Source organism: Onychostoma macrolepis, chromosome 06 (assembly GCF_012432095.1).
Source record: "Onychostoma macrolepis isolate SWU-2019 chromosome 06, ASM1243209v1, whole genome shotgun sequence".
Classification (NCBI taxonomy): domain Eukaryota; kingdom Metazoa; phylum Chordata; class Actinopteri; order Cypriniformes; family Cyprinidae; genus Onychostoma; species Onychostoma macrolepis.
This window is the reverse complement of record NC_081160.1, coordinates 26,941,767-26,962,346: the sequence shown is the minus strand read 5'-3', so window position 1 is coordinate 26,962,346 and position 20,580 is coordinate 26,941,767. Positions and strand designations below refer to the sequence as shown.

At 36.2% G+C, this 20,580-nt stretch overlaps 1 protein-coding gene across 1 annotated transcript; it reads left to right on the top strand.

Annotated features, from left to right (window-relative positions):
• Positions 1–458: 458 nt before the first annotated feature.
• On the top strand, positions 459–19,565 carry LOC131542469 (immunoglobulin-like and fibronectin type III domain-containing protein 1). The gene is made up of 23 exons (XM_058779191.1): positions 459–557; positions 5,171–5,254; positions 5,466–5,588; positions 5,761–5,900; positions 5,979–6,078; positions 6,161–6,196; positions 6,285–6,330; positions 6,630–6,816; positions 6,898–7,011; positions 7,081–7,249; positions 7,336–7,608; positions 8,393–8,704; positions 10,727–10,791; positions 10,881–11,022; positions 11,187–11,480; positions 11,622–11,921; positions 12,039–12,218; positions 14,520–14,648; positions 14,755–14,834; positions 15,239–15,431; positions 18,502–18,795; positions 18,975–19,295; positions 19,401–19,565. Exons 2-23 carry the CDS (start codon positions 5,209–5,211, stop codon positions 19,403–19,405), a joined length of 3,549 nt encoding a protein of 1,182 aa, XP_058635174.1. The 5' UTR covers positions 459–557; positions 5,171–5,208; the 3' UTR covers positions 19,406–19,565.
• Positions 19,566–20,580: the final 1,015 nt, after the last annotated feature.

The following is a 20,580-nucleotide window of genomic DNA, read 5'->3' as shown; positions in this document are numbered from 1 at the left end:
CAACAACAAACAAGTCCAATTACATGTTCTAAGTTGTCATTTTTTCACTATTTGACAGTCATTCACTCAAAATATGGAAAGATAAAAGAATAGAAAGATATAAAAAGCTTTGCTTAACTGTCCCAAACAGTCTTATCTTTAATTTCAAGAAGAAAATAAAACATTAATTGATATCTTTTAGCCTTTGATTAAAAAATGTTTTTTTTTGTGTGCTCAGGAGGGTTACTTACGGGTCAGTTATTCGCCATCACCCCTAAGCATGAACTATTTAATTGTGCTGTCACTCAGGTAAATATGAATGTGTTTTCTTCAACTACCACAAGATAAAATTAACATTTCATTGCTGCCAAACTCCTGTATAATTTCCTCCCCTCCCCGTAGGGGGAACCATGTCACCAAGCCTGATGACTCTCCCTGGCAGCTACTGGGTAGTTAAGATTGTGATAGAGGGACATTGCTATTAAATTCTTTGAAGGATTTTATTAGCTTTATGAGACACTCTACCGGACTATCACACTGTTAAGCAGAGCTTAGAGAGAGGAGTTCACTTGGCTTTGGTAAGTTAATTGCCAATCTACTGTTGCCCTGGACATTGTGAAAAATAATTATGCTTTTGACATCTGGTCAATATCTTAATCTGCTTTGGTCTTTAAACTCCATGCTGTGTGTCAGATCCAGTTTAAGTTTTACCATTTGCATTCTCAGTCATCAGCATACAAGTAAACTTCTTTAACTTCATCACAAAGTAAACAAAACATTAAATCTAAACATGGTGAAGTCAAATGCATTACTATGTGTATGAAGTGGATTTGCACAGTAGTAGATCAATTTTATTTTGCTGACGCCGGGTTTGTTTATCTTAATCAACCGTTTATGTGTCAAAGATTTGTTTGGTACTAATCTTTGATTTGCTAGCTCCGAAATGACTCACGCTGTACTGTTCAGACAAAACATAGATGTATGTCATCCTCAGGAGACACCTGAGTGTGTATTTAACCTTTTACCAAGCTCTAAAACATTTTCCTCCACATGCTCTGGTACGTTCTCATTGATTTTGGATTGTCTGTATTGTTGTAGTCTATAAACTCCTCAAATGGTCATTGTTTAATGACTTAAATTTATGTGAAACACAAAGGTCAATACACTTAAATAATCATTAAATGACTAAATAAATACACTGTAAAAAGTGATAAGTTGACTTAACTTAAAGAATTAAGGAAACCCGTTGCCTTAAAAATTTTAAGTAAATTATAATTAAAAAAATAAGTTAAGTTAAGTGAATTGTCAATATATATATATATTATTTACTTAATAATTTTAAGGCAACGGGCTTCCTCAATTTTTTTAAGTTAAGTCAGCTTATCACTTTTTACAGTGTACTGTTAGAGCTTTTGAATGAATGGGTTAATTTAGCACAATTAATTATACAAATAAAAAAGTTTTAAACAAGTGGATGGCTCAATAATTTGCAATAATTTTGGAATATCACTTTCTGCAATGTCTGTTTAATAATTGATTTTATCTGCCACAGCAAATACTTATATATTACTATATTTGGTTAAATGTAATTAATTATTTAGCATACAAAAATGCAATCGATTCAATTAAAATTTAAATCCAGTTGACAGCCCTAATTATGAAAACCATTTAAACAAATTACAAAGACTAATTAAAAAAAAATAATAATAATAATACCCATTAGCTGCCAAAGACTATTATGCGAATTGTACTTGCTGCAGTTGTACGCAGATGTCCTTGCTAAATGACTTTAGTTTAATACTAAAAATAAAATAACAATCTTTCTGTATTATCCAGAAAAAACACAGGGGATTCAGTTGCTAAGAGGATCCAAACTGACTCATTTTGGAGTTCAAAGTCGTTAGATATTTTCCCCTCCTCCAAAGCATTTTAAAGTTTTAGTCCTATTTGATCCACACACAATCAGCTGAGACATGCTGGCTCTGTTCCCAAACTCAGTGAGCCGGTTTGCTGTCTCTTAAGGCAGCATCCTAACTAATATGGAACCTCAAAAGTGACCGTTTTGGAACGCGCTACTTTGGCAGCATTGTACAAATAGCACTTCCCACAACATGCATGGGTGATTTGAATTCCAGTTGATTTCGATATAGCCTTGTTATGGTAATAACCATAAACACAATACTGAGTAAACCAGTCTATATTTAATTTGATTTAACTGCTTTATCCATTATCTTCAATCTATTTTTTTTTTCACTGAGCTTACTGCAATGCACCATGGGATTGTCCATGCAATGCATTGCCTTAGAATTTAGCCAAAGAAAAGGTATCCTAGGCACCATAATGATGTTTTCGAAACAGCCTACATAGTCAGCTCACGTTTTGGAACACAGCCATTGTCAAGTGTTCTAGTACCTTTGGTGCTTGATCTCTAAACAGTGAGCTTTGCTTTAAAAGCTTTAATGTTCCTGCCAAAGCCAAGAACATGTGTGGCAGGTGTCCGGGTTTAACATTAGCATGGTTGGAGGTCCACGTGGCCCATAAAAACTAACCCCACTTTGCATCAGGCATCTGATCTCAGTCAGTGAACCACAGGCTCGCTTTAAACCACACTTCCCGAGCCAAGAAAAGAGCAGCGCCTGCATCCCTGTGGACTCAGGGGCCAAATGTCTGACCATGTATACTTGACAAACCAGAGATTAACACTTTATTAACAAGATAAACATTATTCACTTGCTGTGAAATAAATACAAAATTCACTTCACAATGCGAGAGCTTTTTGATTCTTTCGAAGAGTTTAGAGATTTTTGAGAGCTGTCAGTGTCTTTTAAGACGTATTTTCTTAAGAAATGGCACCTCTAAATAATTTTTTTTCCACTGTTGAGGAAATGTACAAGGTGCTTAGTGAATCATCAGAACATTGTGACATTTACGATGAAATGTTCTTGTTTATATGTGACATGTGACCTATCAAGTGACTATGTAACTTGGTACAAACCTAAAAAGGCCAGACTGAGGAACCCTATAATGTCACACATGTACACCAGGCCATTTCAGATTACTTAAGATGCATAAATCAAAATCCTAATATATCTTTATTAGATGTTCCTGATAGGTCAAAGGCCATTTAGAGTACTAGTTCAACATACAAGATTCTTCAAATTAAACTAGTAGATCAATGTCTTATGTAACCATTTTTAGCCAATGGATATTTTATATAGGAATTTGAGAGATTTATTATAAAAAAAATAGCCAGTTACTTTGTCAAAAAAACAAAACAAAAAACACACATTTCCTTCAGAACGAGACTAACTTGAAATAAACCCAGTTTACCCGCAACATACAAAAATTAGGGGATTTTCGTGAACCTTTCGAATGCATTCTACATTGAGAATTTGGTGTATTTATTTTAAAACAATTTCTAAATTTACCAAATAATTACAAATAAACAGCAAGTACACACCTAATCAAACTGAATATTTAAGTTTCAAAATAAAGATTTTTTCATGTAAAACATTCTCTTATCTTAATTTACAACCTCAAAATAAGCACTTTTTTACAGTGTACTGTGCATATGAGGAAAAACTCTTTTAAATAATGACAGTTCTCAGCACTGAAATTACATTTCCACCTTGCTTCATGTGTTCCACAGGAAACATCTTGTTTATTTCCTGACCTGTGTTTTAAAGGAAGAACTCAGCGAGTCCGGAGATCACTCAAAACATGTCAACATTGCATGCCGCAGTGATATGTGTTGATCTCCATTTAACGCTTGAGGCCAAAATATGAGTGACACCTGCTGACTTCTCCCATCATACACGGCAAGGCAAATGACGGAGACGGGGCTCCTCTTTAACTCAATGTCACTTTCTGTCACCTGGCTCAAATACTTACTAAAAAAAAAAAAAAAAATTCTGACATCAACAGGGATAGTTTGCATTCACCTGTGAGAAAGACATTCACCTGTGTTAAAAAGAACATACCATACACTGTCTGACCAAACTCGTGACCGCGCTAGAGTCTTGCTGAGATTGGCCCCATCGGACAGCATTTGGATTCTGTTCAAGAGACGGGTGATATTTCAATGAATCATCTGCACGGCAGGGGTTTTAACTGCATCGAAGGTGCCAGAAAAACATTGTCATCAGCTGTAATTCTTCTAAGTGATGCCGGGACCTAGTGAGCAAGTGATCTTAAGAGACTCTAGAAATGTAAGGTGAATGATTTACAGACTGAGAACGTTTGATTAGCGGAGTCACAGAGGGCAGTGGGCATGTTGTGAGGTTACGATATTAAGATTAGCACCTTGTTTACCTGCTTGATGAACACGGTCAAGTTTGAAAGGCATACAATCACTTAGAAATCTTACACAGGGCACTTTGCATAGATTTAAATAGATTTCACAAGCATTTGTGGTCTGAAGCATCAACGCCAGCAACTTCTCGACATTTATAATATTAAATATGTATAAACACTTCATTGTAGGTTAAAAATGATTTGCGAAATGTGTTTTTGGTCAGATCTGATTAACGTTTATCAAATCAAGTCATACTGCAGTTTCAAAAAAGGCATGTGTGCAACATGCCAAGTTGTAGAATAATATTTCCTGTGACCACAAGTGGTCTTACTCTGTGGACTGATGGTTTCCAAAAAAAAAGAAAAACCTTCTATCAACCTTTACGTTGACTCCGCCTCAACAATTTCTTCAGCGAAGCCTCGCTATTATCCCGCAAAGCAATTTCTGGTATGACAGTGGCACTGTTTCAAAAATTACAGGTCATACTTTCAGTGTAGAGACCAATTTTTTTTCTTGTCACCAGGCGGATCCCTATCTATCAATGGTCAGTATGAGTGTGGCGGTTATTCGGAAATGCAAATTTACAGACAATTTATCATCCGTCATCAGAAATGGTTTACTTGCTTGGTAAATAAACAAAGGTACAAATCTTTCACTGCTTGAGTTTGATAAATGACCCTATATTTAGCACTACCAGCCCTGGTGATTACCCCTACAGGTTATTAATGTACATTATTTACAATCATGAAAGAAATGAAAATGAAAGAAATGAAAACACCAACTGATTTTTTTCCTCATTAAGTTACCATCATCCACTATAATTTAAATGATCAAACGACTCAAATCTCATTCTTTCTGTAAATAAACATTTTACCTGTAATATTTTTCTGTGTGCAGACAAAACTGCATTAAAGCCGAACGCAGAGGAAATCAAAATGTGGAAGAAATCAAAAGTGTCTGATCAGACCACAACAGGGCAAGGTAAAGTCTCAATGTTTTCAATAATATATATTTCTTTAAATAAATTAATTGCAGCTTAATTAAATATTATTGAAATCACTAATAAATTAAACCAGGGTTTACAGATACAGATACATTTTATACTAGCGAAAATGAAATATATCAAGTTATTTTTTATAAAAAAAAAAAAAAAAAGTCACTGTATTAATATTTACACATTCTATGTCATTAGTGGGCATCAAAAAGAAATCCAAAGTCCCAGGAGTCATGATCACACAGTTCATAGAAGAAATCCCTGCGGAAAAGAGCCATCCGGATTTTATCCGCAAACCTATAGCTCTTACCATTCAAGAAGGTATGCTGCTCTTGTGCTTGTTTGCATATGTTTTATACACACACACACACACACAATATTCTTTAATTAATTACATGATATATCAACTAGTTAATCAAATTAATTGCATAAACCAATATCTGCCATATAAATTTTCAGTGAACAAAATCAAGAGATATTTGTAAACTTGCAGGTAAACTGGCTATTTTCAAGGCCATTGTAGTGGGTGATCCCATCCCTACTGTAACATGGGCCAGAAACAATGGTGATATTTCAGATCCACAGAAATACCAAACCAAGTTTGACCCAATTTCTGGTGAACACACTATTGAGGTGAGCTGAGTTTCTGTTTCATCCCACAAAAGACATTCCTGAATATTCCTACTTAAAATGCTTGCGCTCTTTTTTTAGATGCCGAATGTTTCTCCAGACCAGGCAGACACCTACAAATGTTTTGCTACTAACGAATTTGGAAAGGCTATGGTCATTGTTATGCTGAACGTCATCAAAGGTATGAAAATTGAGACGTTTCCATTCCTAACACAGCAATTCGTGGCCATAAAAACATCTGTAATGTGGCATTTTCTATTTAGTGGGATTCAAGAAGAACAAAGCAAACCAGGAGTCCAGTGAGTATTAATAACACGTGTGGTATCTTATGTGCTGTATGCCGCTTTATAAATCAGTGGTTTGATTTTTTGCTCATGCATTTTTCAGCTGCAACTGATCCAAATGAGCTCAAGGCTGTCCTGAAAAGGAGAAGGTGCTGTAAATCTTACGCTGTAAATATAGACAATGTTATTTTAGGCAATCTCTGTGACTAATGCATTAACTGTACTGCATCTTTGTTTTTATTCTAAGATATGAACTGTTTTGGAGAGATAGGGAGACGTGGTCCCCCAAAGCTTTAATAAAGTTCAGTGCATGGTAGAAAAAAATATTGTAAGAAATTATAGGTTTAAAAGTTTGATATCCTTCTCAACCCTTTCCCAAAATATATCCCATATCCTATAGCCATACCTTTTCCTTTAATCAACTGTGAATTACCTCTCAACCCTGCAGTAAGGTTCGTCCTAAAACCGAAGCAAGGAAAGATGGAGAAATTGACCCAAAGTTCTGGGAGATTTTGCTGAGCGCCGATAAGAAAGATTATGAGCGCATCTGTGCAGAATATGGGGTGACTGACTTCCGCTGGATGTTGAAGAAACTGAATGAGATGAAAAGAGAGAGAGAACAAGAGCAAGCAGAGGCACGCTTTTGATTTGTTTCTTTGTTTTGCTAGATACATTTTCAATGTGAAATGATATTGTGATGATATTTTTATTCTCAGTTCGTCAAGAGCATTTCTAACCTCAAACACATCGATGTCAATCCTGATGGATCTGCTTCTTTTGAACTTGATCTTAACCTTCTAGACGCCAGCAGCAGAATTTTCATCTACAAGGTAAATTGACTGGTTATTATAACACATCAGAGCTCAGGTTTCAATGCAAGCTTCTGGTCTGTCCCTCAGGATGGTGAGATGATTCCATATTCTCAAGATCTCGAAGTGGAAATGAAACACAGCCTGAATCAAGTAGGCAAGAAATACATCTTCACAATTAGGGACCTTTTCCCAGATGATGCTGGCCTTTACCAGTTAGATGTAGAAGACGTCAATGTGTTCTCCACTGAATTTAAAAGTAAGTCAAAGTCAACCTTACTTAGTTTGTGATGGAGTATATTTAACAGATTACAACTGTTAGTAACCAATAACACTTTCCTGTAGTTCCAGTGGTGGACTTTCTGGTCAAGTTAAAGGATGTAAAAGCCATGGAGAGGGAGGATGCCATTTTTGAATGCGTCCTCTCTAAACCCTTATCTAAAATCATGTGGGTCGGAAAGAACAACCGATTAGAACACGGAGACAAATATGACATTACTGTGTCCGAAGACAAACTGATCCACAGGCTGATAGTGAAGGACTGTATGCAGGTGGATAAAGGCATCTATGCAGCTGTGGCCGCAATCAAGTCCAGTAACGCTTGGCTGATAGTGGAAGGTACAGTATGATCTCATCATTTTCAAAATATCTTTGAATTTGACTATAACAAGTGACTAAGATTAGTGTTGGGGAGGAAGAAGTTAAATCCACCAAACTGCATTTTTTTTTTCAGTAGAGTTACATCAGATCAGATGTTTTCAAGATTGTTGTCCAGTAACAAGCTATTTTTATTGTGCAGCCTTACGAAGCTAAAACCACACAAACTATCAAAGAATGCTCTCTTTATTGATTAGAATGGTCTGATTCATTTTAGCCAATCAGTTGATTCATATGAGTCACATATGAGTCACCAGTAGGGTTCTCAAAAGCATGTTATTTAAGTTCTTTTTTTTTTTTTTTATCAGTGTTTTAAATATAATATGTTTATATTATTAAGATGGAATATTTAAAAAATAATAGAAAATCATATTTAAATAAATAATTAATTAATTATACATATTATATGTATAAGAAATAAATAAGAAATAAATTCAAATAAACAAACCTAAAATCATAGTAATAATGTAAATATTTAATAAAGTAAATTGGGTCTTTATATATAAAAATATATAGCTGCATTTTGAATTTTAGGATAGGGGTCACTTGCACAAGGATGATTATACTTCGGGGCCCATGGAATGATTACTTAATATAACTTTAGTGTTGTTAACCACAGGTTGCCCAACACTGTTAAAGTTCGCATTACAGCAATTTATCTAATAATACTTGTATATTGTGCTTATTTCATATTCTTGTCTGTTTTGTTTTTGTCATGTTCTGTATGTCTTTTGTCATGAACCAGCCGATAACAGTCTAGATACTAAAGGCAAAAAGAAACCCCGAAAAACAACTCAAGCCGGAGGGGCAGGTGTTGACCTGGCAAAGATCGCTGCAGAACAGCAGGTCAAGCTACAGAAGGAAAGAGATGAGAGAATTGCGGCTGTCAAAACAGCCAGCGCTGAGAAAGAGGCAGCAGGTGCAGTGGACAGCAGTGGTTCTGCATCTTTTCCTGGAGATGGTTCTAGAGCAGAAGAAGAGGTCAGGAGAGATGGCTCTGGAGACACTGGGCTGGCGAGGAGTGTAACAGACACTAGAGGAAAAGACACAGGGAAAGGTAGGAGAACCACACAAGTTCATTAAATAAGGAAAATGTTATCTTCTGCCACATAAAGACACCATAGTTGCATTGATATTTCTAATCATGCAGTGACATCCATAAATTTTCAAGTGTGACATGAGAGTCCAAAATCAGAAGTAATATCGAGGTGAATGTCTATATTCGTGCATACAAATGATCATTTTATAATGACTGTCAGGATTTTCAGGTGAGAAAATGTCAAAAAGTGGAGGTGTGACTATGGGTTCCGATGAAGCCCTGCTGTCTGGAGACTCAACCGGTATAAGATTTGATGGTGTACTTAACACTACATGAGAAATAATAACTGTTCAAATACAAAAGCCATTAATTTCCTCATCAGTACATTGACTTTAATTAATATGATTTAAGTGTAGCGCTAACATTATTTCAGTGCCATATTCACATTTAGCCACAGTGTGGCACTGTATGAATGACACAGCCCATGATGAGACTGAGGTGAACAGTTGACAAGATTAATGGTCCTTTCAGGCAAAGGGATGTAATTTAGGCAGTTTAGGCAAGTGATTTATAACTCAAATATAATTGATCTAGCCAACTGTCTTAATAAATTTCCATTTGGTAACTCTGTGATTAACTAGCAAGCTTTAAACTTGCAAACTTGCATATTTTTCATTGTTCATTATAAGTTCAGTATTTTATATATCAGTTCAGGGTCCCACTTTATATTAGGTGGCCTTAACTACTATGTACTTACATTTAAATTAATCATTTGATACAATGCACTTATTGTGTACATACATGTTTTTACATTGTACTTATATTTTTAAAAATGCCTGTATGTAGTTACATCTGTAATTAATTTTTGTAATTACATTTATAATTACTCTGTTGACCCATCCCTTACACCTTAACCCACCCTTAAACCTACCCATACCATCAAACCTGTCCCTAACCTTACCCATATCCCATCTCAATAGCAGTAAAACTGTTTTGCAATACAATAAGTACATTGTACTTATTTTTTGATGTAAGTACATAGTAGTTAAGGCCACGTAATATAAAGTGTGACCCATTTCAGTATTTGAACCCTTTCGTTTGAAAATGCATCACATTCTTAGTCCCTAAAAGTGTAATCAAAAGACATATTGCAATTTTTGCAATGAGCTTCAGCCTGAAAGTACAACATGTGGTGTTAATACTAATGAACACTATAACTACTGTTGATACTAATAAACAATCTTTTAACATTTCAAGCCAACATTAACTTCCTTGGTAAACCTGCGTTCTTCCACCTCCACAATACTGCATTTCACCTCCCACTTTTAAGCACAAGACACTGAATCTCTAGTCCATGCCTTCGTAACCTCTTTCCTCCACTATTTCAATTCTCTCTTAATTGGACTTGGATTGCAATGCATCAGTTGTCACCCACACCAAACAATCTTCCCACATCACCCTCACATTGTCATATCCTCATATAACGGTCTTATTCACTACAAGGTTCTTTTAACTTCTACAAGTCTCAATGGTCTTGAAACAATATAATTTTTTTTCTGACCACCATTTTTTGATGTGATGTTTTTTTGTAAAGAAATCCCTTTCCGACTCACACAAAAAAAAGGTAATTGTGAGATAAAGAAATAGTTATATCAAATGCACGGTCCTTGTAACTGCAATATATAGTTGATATACAGTTGCAATTTCAAGAACAACATTGTGAACATTTGTGAAATAGTCAAATTGTGAGATATAAATTCACAATTAAAAGAAATAAAGCTGCAATCAACAAGAAATCACAATAACATTTTATTTATTTATTTATTTATTAACTAATTTACTCACTCACTCTAAGGCGGAATCCAGCTTAGTTTTCTAATGTATTCCAGATCCATTTGTGTTTGTTTATATTATTTGTTTGTGAAGCTAACATGAGCTGTGCAAAAGGCATTAAATAACAACAATAATAATAAATAATAATAATTATTATTATTATATCAATAATTATATTATACATTAACATTTCTCTGCATATTATAGGTATGGAATCAGCAGACCTTGCCGGTAACTTAAAAGGCAGCAAATCCAATAAGGATGGGAAGAAGGTGAATTAGTATACACTCTATTGATTTATTAATTGCTCTAAAATGTCTTTGGTAATTGATCTTTATATTGCATCTATCACTTTTGCTAGTTGTCTTCTAAAGATCAAGCAAGCATATCTAAAGATGGAGGTACACAAAAGTTAGCAATACAAAGCAGCAAAGATTCAGACTCAAGACAGAATCAGGCTGAAGTGATAGAGTGCGAGACCGACGCCATGACAACAGCTGGAGGTATTGTTATTTATTTTCCATTTTACAATGACACAGTATATTACTATAACATGCAAATGAGTTTTTGTATATTCTATAGAGAAAACAGACTCATATGTGTTTGTTAAAACAATGAGTAATTGTTAATGTTGAACCGGTGATGAAAACATTTTTAAATATTACAGATCTTCCTAAATTCGACGCTGATGACCTACACAAGTTCTCCAAAAATGTGGTAGTTAAAGTTGGCCAGACTGCTTCCTTTAAAATGCCATTACCTCCTCAAGACCCGACAGAGATCAGCTGGTTTAAGGACGGCACTGAACTTTTTGATGGTGGCAGCATAAAAGTAGTAAAAGATCTAAACCAGAGCCGTCTTCAGATAAAAGACTGCCTGCAATCTGACTCTGGGGAAATTAAGATCCAGCTTAAAAACACTTTTGGTACTGCAGAGGCCTTCTCTAGGCTTATTGTGGTCGGTATGTTTCTACTCCACTGAGTATTATATTGAATGTATTCTGAAATAAATATTTATAAACCTTCTGCCTTTTACATACAGACTCATACATTAACATTAAACTGACACATTAAGTATTTCAAACAACTTTGTACCCCTGCAGACAAGCCGGGTCCACCACAAGGCCCAGTAGAAGTGATTGACAGCTCATCTTCTGTCATTGAATTAAAATGGAAGCCACCAAGTGATACCGGTTGCTCTGAAGTGACCAACTACCTAGTGGAGCGTCAGCAAGTGGGGCAGAGTATGTGGAAGAAAGTGTGCGATAATTCAGCTGACCGCCTGTCCTTTCGAGACAGAAACGTGTCCCATGGCAAGAAGTACACATACCGAATCTATGCTGAGAACTCTGAGGGTATCAGTGATCCTCTGGAGACAGAAGGCATCATGGCTGGAACTCTGAGTGAGAGACTGCATGAGTACTTATGATTATTGAACATAAATTATGCATATTATAAATAAATAAATAAAAACTTAACCAAATGCTCTGACTTAAGTACGGTATCAAAACTGTCTGCAGTTTACCCTGGTCAACCCGCCCCTCCTAAGGTGGTCAGCACTTTCAAAAACTGCATCAACCTAACATGGACTCCGCCAGAGAAAGATGGAGGAACCAAAATACTGGGCTACCAGCTAGAGAAACGCAAGAAAGATACAAACCACTGGGTGACTCTGAACCTAGCTAAGGAACCTATTTCAGGTACCTGTTTTCCCAACATTTTCCCCCCAAAAAACTGCCTACATGTCTACATTACTCCAAAAATGTACCCTTGCATACAATTCACTGCTGTTTTCAGATTAAGTAAGCAATTTATATTGATTTCACATGAAGGATCATACAGGGGCAGATTTTAAATTACAGTTCATTGCACAATACTATGATCTCAAAACACTTTAGTGCATGACTTGTAAACTGCTACATTTTGACGCACATAACTAGATTCATATGTATGGATTTTCTGACATAGTAAACTTGCTCGGTAACTCAGTTTCTGGATATTTCACTTTCAAAGTGTAACAAAACATGCATAATATCATTTTACATACCTGTAAATGTCGCCTCGGGTACATTATTCCATCGAGTCTGGGTTTTTTTTGTTGGTTTTTTTTCCAATTACTGAGAACTTCACTTTCAAAACCAAAGGGTTTCTGGTTCATCAACAGTTAGACAAGAGTTGCATGCTTTAATAAGCTATTCAACACTTCTCATACCCTATCATTCAGCTTTATATAGTTGTTCAAGTAAAAATCAAGAGTGGACATAGCTAAAGTGACATCAATGCCATGAACTTTCCAGCTAATAAACCAGATGAATGTATAGTAAGTGAACTGGAAAACCTTGATTGTAATTACGGTGTATCTTTAGGTTACAATTAAACAAGAATTATAGGGTTTGAATCTCAGAGAGAAGACATTAATTTGAAGATAGCAAGGTTCAATGTAAATGTAAATGATTTTTCTGTACTTTTAATCTATGTAATTAGGAAACAATAGTTTTATGATTAAATGACCTTTAATTCAGATAAAACTTCAGATTATTCATTACTACAAGGGTAGCTAAAAGAAGAAGTAAATGGCGCTTTGGATGAGAGGGTCTAAACTTTCTTATATGACCATAACATATTACTTCTGACTAAAAAGTCTTTGATCTTCACATAAGTACTGTAGCATTTGTAAAAAAAAAATAATAATAATAAAATGTCAAACTGCGTTGTTACTTTAAGTCCATTGGTGAAATCTTATTTGGTCAGGCTGATCCTGCCATACATTATAAATAATATATAAAACAATATTTATAATTTAAATAAAACTAGTTCATTTAGATGTTTTCCGAGATGTATAAAACTTTCACTTGACTTAAACATTTTCTATGTTAGAATAGAATAAATATGCAGTATTTTGTAACAGTGTTTCATGAGTACTTTCTAGCCAAACACTTGAGCACATCAAGCTGCAACTTGTCATCATTATTTTAACTGTTGACATGAAATCCTCCTTAAAAACTGTAATTATACCATTTACTGTATCCTCACATTTGCTGAAAACATTGGCTACCGTAAGCTGTCTGAGGTTATTTCACTCAGAATCCTCCATACCAGACATTTTTTTAAACAAAAAAATATGTTAAATATTATCCTTCCCTCTAGTCAGTGTGAAATAGGCACAGAAAGCCCTGCTCAAGGCTCTCAGACGTACGCTCTATCTCTCATCCAAACTCTTGCCCTCCAAGTGAAATCGACTAAATGTGTTACGGTTATTGATATGTTCTTTTAATTTATTGGGTGCATTTAAAAAACAAAGTCAATGGAGCAAGACTCAAACCTGCAACTCTCAAAGCAAGAAATATTTCTCTAAGCCACAACAACTCATGACCAGGTAAGAGGTTCAGACCCCCTAACACTGAAATCCTATAATAGCCCCTGGTAAGGCTTTAAATGGTCTAGCACTTTACCTGAGGCACCTCTTATGAATTCTCACAGAAACCTCCAGTCATTTTCAAGAGCTTACCGCCTCTCTATTTCCATCATATTTTCCCAGCTGCTTGGTCACACCAGAAACCGAACCGCTGTCACCAACCACGTCTCGTTAACTGGAAACTTTTCCTTTAATTCAAGCACAGTTGTTTTCTGTTCTGATGATCTTATCTCACAAATGAAGAATACAGACTCTTCATTTATTCCAGGAATACACTGCTATCAAATGATCCCGTCTCCTAATGGAATTAACACAATCTCACCTATAATTATAATTAATAACTGTCTTTGATTTCCTTTTATAAATACTCATACCATTTTTATTAAAACTGACAATTTTTTTCAAAAAAATAAAATAAAATCTCTACGTGAAAAAGGCTAGATTCAAACCTGTTTCTTAATGAGCACAATGGCTCCACCAGCAGATAACAGTAGACTAATTATGCATCTCCAGACATGTTGGTTATCAAGTCACTGGCTTTACTTGACGTGCAACTATGACAATTAAAATAATCTGCTTCGCACAGCTCTGAAGTATGCAGTGAAGGATGTCTCTGAGGGGTCAGAGTATGAGTTCAGAGTGTCAGCCATTAATATGTCTGGGCCTGGAGAACCCAGCGCTCCCTCTGCCATGGTCTGCGCTAAAAACCCCAACAGTAAGTTCTGTTCATAATAGTTTCTTAAAAGAGAATATAAATGTACAAGTTTGAACTGAATTGAACATTTTGTCTTTCTTTCTACTTTCTATCCATTAATTTTCAGTCAGGCCCCACTTCAAAGATCCTGTAGACTTCATGGTTGTAAGAGCAGGAAATTCTATCAGAATCAAAGTCAATTATGAGGTACTTTGATTTATTGTGCATGCTGTGGATTAAACTATGTGTCAGCCCTCATTCCCAAATGAACATGTCTAACATTAGTAAGAACATGTACATTTGCACCAATGTAATTTAATGTTAATAACTTGGTAAGTGCTCGCAGTTTCTGCTGTATTTAGTCATGCTACCACATAATTTAACAGCAGATAAAACTGGCTCAGATTTTCGGCAACTAGTATTGACTTGTTCGAACTGTAATTCGGAGCAAAAATCTGGGCAAAAATCATATAGTACATTCCAGCCTTAAGCAAGCAACAATAACCAATGGGTAGGGTGGGCTCACTGAAGCAAAGGGTCAATTCAGCTCAATATTTTTAATCAGTCATGATTTTTATTCTATCGTTTCCTTTCAAACTGTTCATGGCAAGGGCTCACCACAACCAGACATCACATGGCTGAAAAATGATGAACCTGTGTCCCCCTGGGTCAACATCATCAATGTTGAGGAATCGTCCACACTCGTCATCCCCTCGTCAAACTATTCAGACTCAGGTGTTTACACCATCATGGCAAAGAACTCTAGTGGACAGTCCAGCTTTGACATAGAGGTCAGAGTGGCAGGTAAGTCAATTATCTGAATGAAAGAAAGAAAGAAAGAAAGAAAGAAAGAAAGAAAGAAAGAAAGAAAGAAAGAAAGAAAGAAAGAAAGAAAGAAAGAAAGAAAGAAAGAAAGAAAGAAAGAAAGAAAGAAAGAAAAATAATTTTACAATATATCTGAACATTACTGCAAGATAATCAGATACAAATCAGAGGAGAGGCCAAACATTTTTAAGTGAGTGGACCTTGATGAAATATGGTAGAAGTACTACTCTCAAACTAAAGTGCATAATTTTACAATACATGGGACATAAATGGGGATGCAAATTTCAACAACTAAAATGGCATTATCAGTTTTTGGCTAAAAGAGAAAAAGGTCGAAATATATGCTAAAAAAAAAAGAAAAAGAAAAACCTTGAAAATGTTATCTGTTGAGCATTATACATAAAAGACAGTGTGTCCTATATCGTTAAAAAAGGTCCCAACTTGCAGATTAAAACAAATATTATTGTTTCAGGTAGAGACCAAACAATACCGGAAGTACAAAAAGTACATTAAAACAATATACACAATTGTGTATTATTTATAGCAGGTGTTCTCTATTCAAACAAGCCCAAACACAACATAACACTACACATACAGGTGCTGGTCATATAATTAGAATATCATCAAAAAGTTGATTTATTTCACTAATTCCATTCAAAAAGTGAAACTTGTATATTATATTCATTCATTACACACAGACTGATATATTTCAAATGTTTATTTCTTTTAATTTTGATGATTAGAGCTTACAGCTCATGAAAGTCAAAAATCAGTATCTCAAAATATTAGAATATTACTTAAGACCAATACAAAGAAAGGATTTTTAGAAATCTTGGCCAACTGAAAAGTATGAAAATGAAAAGTATGAGCATGTACAGCACTCAATACTTAGTTGGGGCTCCTTTTGCCTGAATTACTGCAGCAATGCGGCGTGGCATGGAGTCGATCAGTCTGTGGCACTGCTCAGGTGTTATGAGAGCCCAGGTTGCTCTGATAGTGGCCTTCAGCTCATCTGCATTGTTGGGTCTGGTGTCTCTCATCTTCCTCTGACAATACCCCATAGATTCTCTATGGGGTTCAGGTCAGGCGAGTTTGCTGGCCAATCAAGCACAGTAACACTATGGTCATTGAACCAGCTTTTGGTACCTTTGGCAGTGTGGGCAGGTGCCAAGTCCTGCTGGAAAATGAAATCAGCATCTCCATAAAGCTTGTCAACAGAAGGAAGCATGAAGTGCTCTAAAATTTCCTGGTAGATGGCTGCGTTGACTGTAGACTTCAGAAATCACAGTGGACCAACACCAGCAGATGACATGGCAGCCCAAATCATCACTGACTGTGGAAACTTCACACTGGACTTCAAGCAACATGGATTCTGTGCCTCCACTCTTCCTTCAGACTCTGGGACCTTGATTTCCAAATTAAATGTAAAATTTACTTTCATCTGAAAAGAGGACTTTGGACCACTGAGCAACAGTCCAGTTCTTTTTCTCCACAGCCCAGGCAAGATGCTTCTGACGTTGTCTCTGGTTCAGAAGTGGCTTGGTAGCCCTTTTCCTGAAGACGTCTGAGCGTGGTGACTCTTGATGCACTGACTCCAGCTTCAGTTCTCTCCTTGTGAAGCTCTCACAAGTGTTTGAATCGGCTTTGCTTGACTGTATTCTCAAGCTTGCGGTCATCCCTGTTGCTTGTGCACCTTTGCCTACCCAAATTCTTCCTTCCAGTCAACTTTGCATTTAATATGCTTTGATACAGCACTCTGTAAACAGCCACACCTTTCAGTAATGACCATCTGTGACTTACCCTCTTTGTGGAGGGTGTCAATGTTCATCTTCTGGATCATTGCCAAGTCAGCAGTCTTCCCCATTATTGTGGTTTCAAAGAACCAGAGATACCCAGAATGTATACTGTATGGATGGTCATTTATTCAAACTCAAATGTAAATATTCTAATATTTTTAGATACTGATTTTTGACTTTCATGAGCTGTAAGCTCTAATCATCAAAATTAAAAGAAATAAACATTTGAAATATATCAGTCTGTGTGTAATGAATGAATATAATATACAAGTTTCACTTTTTGAATGGAATTAGGGAAATAAATAAACTTTTTGATGATATTCTAATTATATGACCAGCACCTGTAGATCTTGGGGTAATCCTCATAGTGTGGCAAGACATGCTGCTTTGCTAAAGATATAGGGCATCCAGGATCTGACTGTCTCTCGATGATCGTGATGCAGTGTTTTCCAACATCATTTGAAAACATTGGGAAGTTCAACAAATAGAAACTGGATCTCAGGTATGGTGGGTATTTTAGAGCACTTGGACTAGATTGATTGCTCTGATTGACAACTCTTGCTTTTACCATCGAGTTACCAAGTAGTTCTTATGTTAATGTATTATTGTCATGTATGCAGGATTTTTCTTCTTTCCTACAAAAAAAAAAAAACAATAACTTTGTCATTCATTTGATTGGGTGAACTAGCCGTCAATCTGGGTGAGCTGGTGCCACCCTGGCCCTTATATATTTGTATTAGAGGTGAGGCTACATAAGCAGTTTGAGAATATAACATCACTTACAGCATCTTAAATCACTGCCATATCAACAACCTCCTTCTATATTCTGTATGTGCAATATTTCAAAACCTTGCCTTAAGTAGCCTTTATAAATTATGCAGAGAGCAAAAAGCAGACCAAAGTGCATCACCGCTGTGAATGTGACTACACTGTCCAGTTTATCACACTAATAATTAGGCCTTGCTGCATGCAGGAGTAGCTCTAAGCGGGGGCAGTGCCCTTGTGTCAACAAGCAACTCTCAGTGCCCCTGTAAATTCATATATAACCAAATATTTTTAATTAGTCTACTTTTTGTAAGGCTGTTTAAATGGCTAAATAAAACATGTGCCCAACATGCACCACTACTGGCTATAAGGTCTTTTGGGGTACACAATTTCCATTGAATCCTTCATGTGCCAGTTTATTACTTTCATTGCCACACGCGCCAATCCCTATGGCTTCAAAGCTTTCTTTGTTTTTCTTCTGGCTACAGATCAACCAAAGCCTCCAGGCCCAGTGGTGCTAGAACAGGTTGTTTATGGTAAAGTCATTATCACATGGACTCCATCTCCAGACCAGGAGAAGGACGATCGACTGCACTACATGGTGGCAGAACGTGATTCCAGCACACGTGTTTGGAACACAATTGCCGACCGTCTGTTTTGCAACACTTACACTACCTCTGTCCAGCCTGGTCGTGAATACCACTTCAGAATCTATGCAAAAAATGATATGGGACTTTCTGATGCCTCTAAATCACCAACGTGGGGTGTTAACGAGCTGAGAGGTAGGTTGCTGGAGAATACAAACAAGTGCTCACTCATTTAATTGTCACATTACTCAATTTATTTTTACAGTACATCATAATTTTTTTAATACCCTCACAGGTTTGGGACGACATGAGAATTAGCAAACAATGACAGAAATTACATTTTTGGCTGAACTATTCCTTTTTCTCATTTCTAGTGCCACTAGTCCCACGCTCAGCAGCTATGATAACTCTTGAGAGGCCACCTTCCATCTTGGTTCCACTGAAAGTCCACAGTCCACCACAGGGCTTTCAGCTGTACATGACTTGCGCTGTCCGTGGCTTCCCCACACCTAATGTTACGTGGTACCTCAACAACATCTGCATCAACTCCAACAACAGCTACTACATCACAAATGCATGTGGAGTCTGCTCTATGTACATCATCCGAGTTGGGCCAGAACATAGTGGCGAGTACAAAGTGGTGGCAGTCAACCCATTTGGCAAAGCTGAATGTTCCTCCAAACTAAAAGTGAGAGGTATGTAATGATTATTTCCATATTTGAATTTGTTACTGCTACCATGAAATGCCATCATAAATTACATTTTATTCTGACTTTATTCTCTTTTCGATTCATTTACAGATTGAAATTCAGCACGCTGACAACCAGCTAGCTTGTGTACTGCAAACCAATATATAGTGAATAATTTTACGTAGAGCTGCTTAGGAATAATATGCACTGCAAAAAGCCTTACACTGCCAAGAGGTATATTGGTGTATCACCGTTCGTGATATTTTATTAGATAAAATCAAAAGTATTAACTGCATATTAGTGCTGTTATAGCTAGAAGACTTGAATGTGAACTGTTTATTGAAAAAAATTAAATATAAATAAACAGTTTTCTGCTCAATTCTCTGGATGGTCATTTTCAAAAAAGCATCAAAATAAGATAATCTTAGCAGAGGTTATTACACTACATTTTTCCCTTATTCACCAAAAGATTTTTGGATATCATAAAAGGTTCAAGTACGTTACTATACCAATGCAAAGATCACCTGCCCTGGGCCTAATACAATAGATTTTGTACAAAAGTGATGCAAGTTATCGACGACTTTTCCGAAGAATAAACACACTCATTTTGCTGCTTACCTTGTGGCTTCAGGAGGTGTTTCAGGTCGTAGGGTGACGTTTGTGTTTACTCAATTTCCTGAAGTCCAGAGATGTCTCCAGGCTAACTCAAGCACAGGTCCTTGCAATTTGCTTGGCCCCAGTCTTTGAGACAAGCTGTCTGGGCACGTCAAGCTTGGTAAACCCCTGTCAATGTAAAATGAAACCTTCCCTCAGGGCTGTGAAGGAAATATGCTGCCACATAAATATATATTTTTTACAAGGGCCGCGTTCATATCGATGTAAGCCTCTAATATTGTATCTGTAAAAGCTTTTAGACATAACCGAAATGCAATGTTCGAAAATCACCTGTAATAATTGCACTCAAATAACTCTTACCAGCAACTAATGCTTCAATTTTAAGAGCCATTTAAGATACACTTTAATTGTCCAATAAACATGCAATATGTTCGGTCATGTTACAAGAGATCGTCATCCCACTGTAAATGGCAAGGCCTGTATAGGGCAAGTGTCTACATTTAGGACACATATATGACTTTAACGCTAAACTCACTCGGTTTTTCGATTGTAATCATAACATTTCTGCATATAAGTAAACTACTGGGATGTAGTTCATTCATAATCAGTTCTGTTAAACAATGACAGTAATAAACAATGTCTTGTTTGTAGACACTTTCTTCAGCCAGACTTTGAG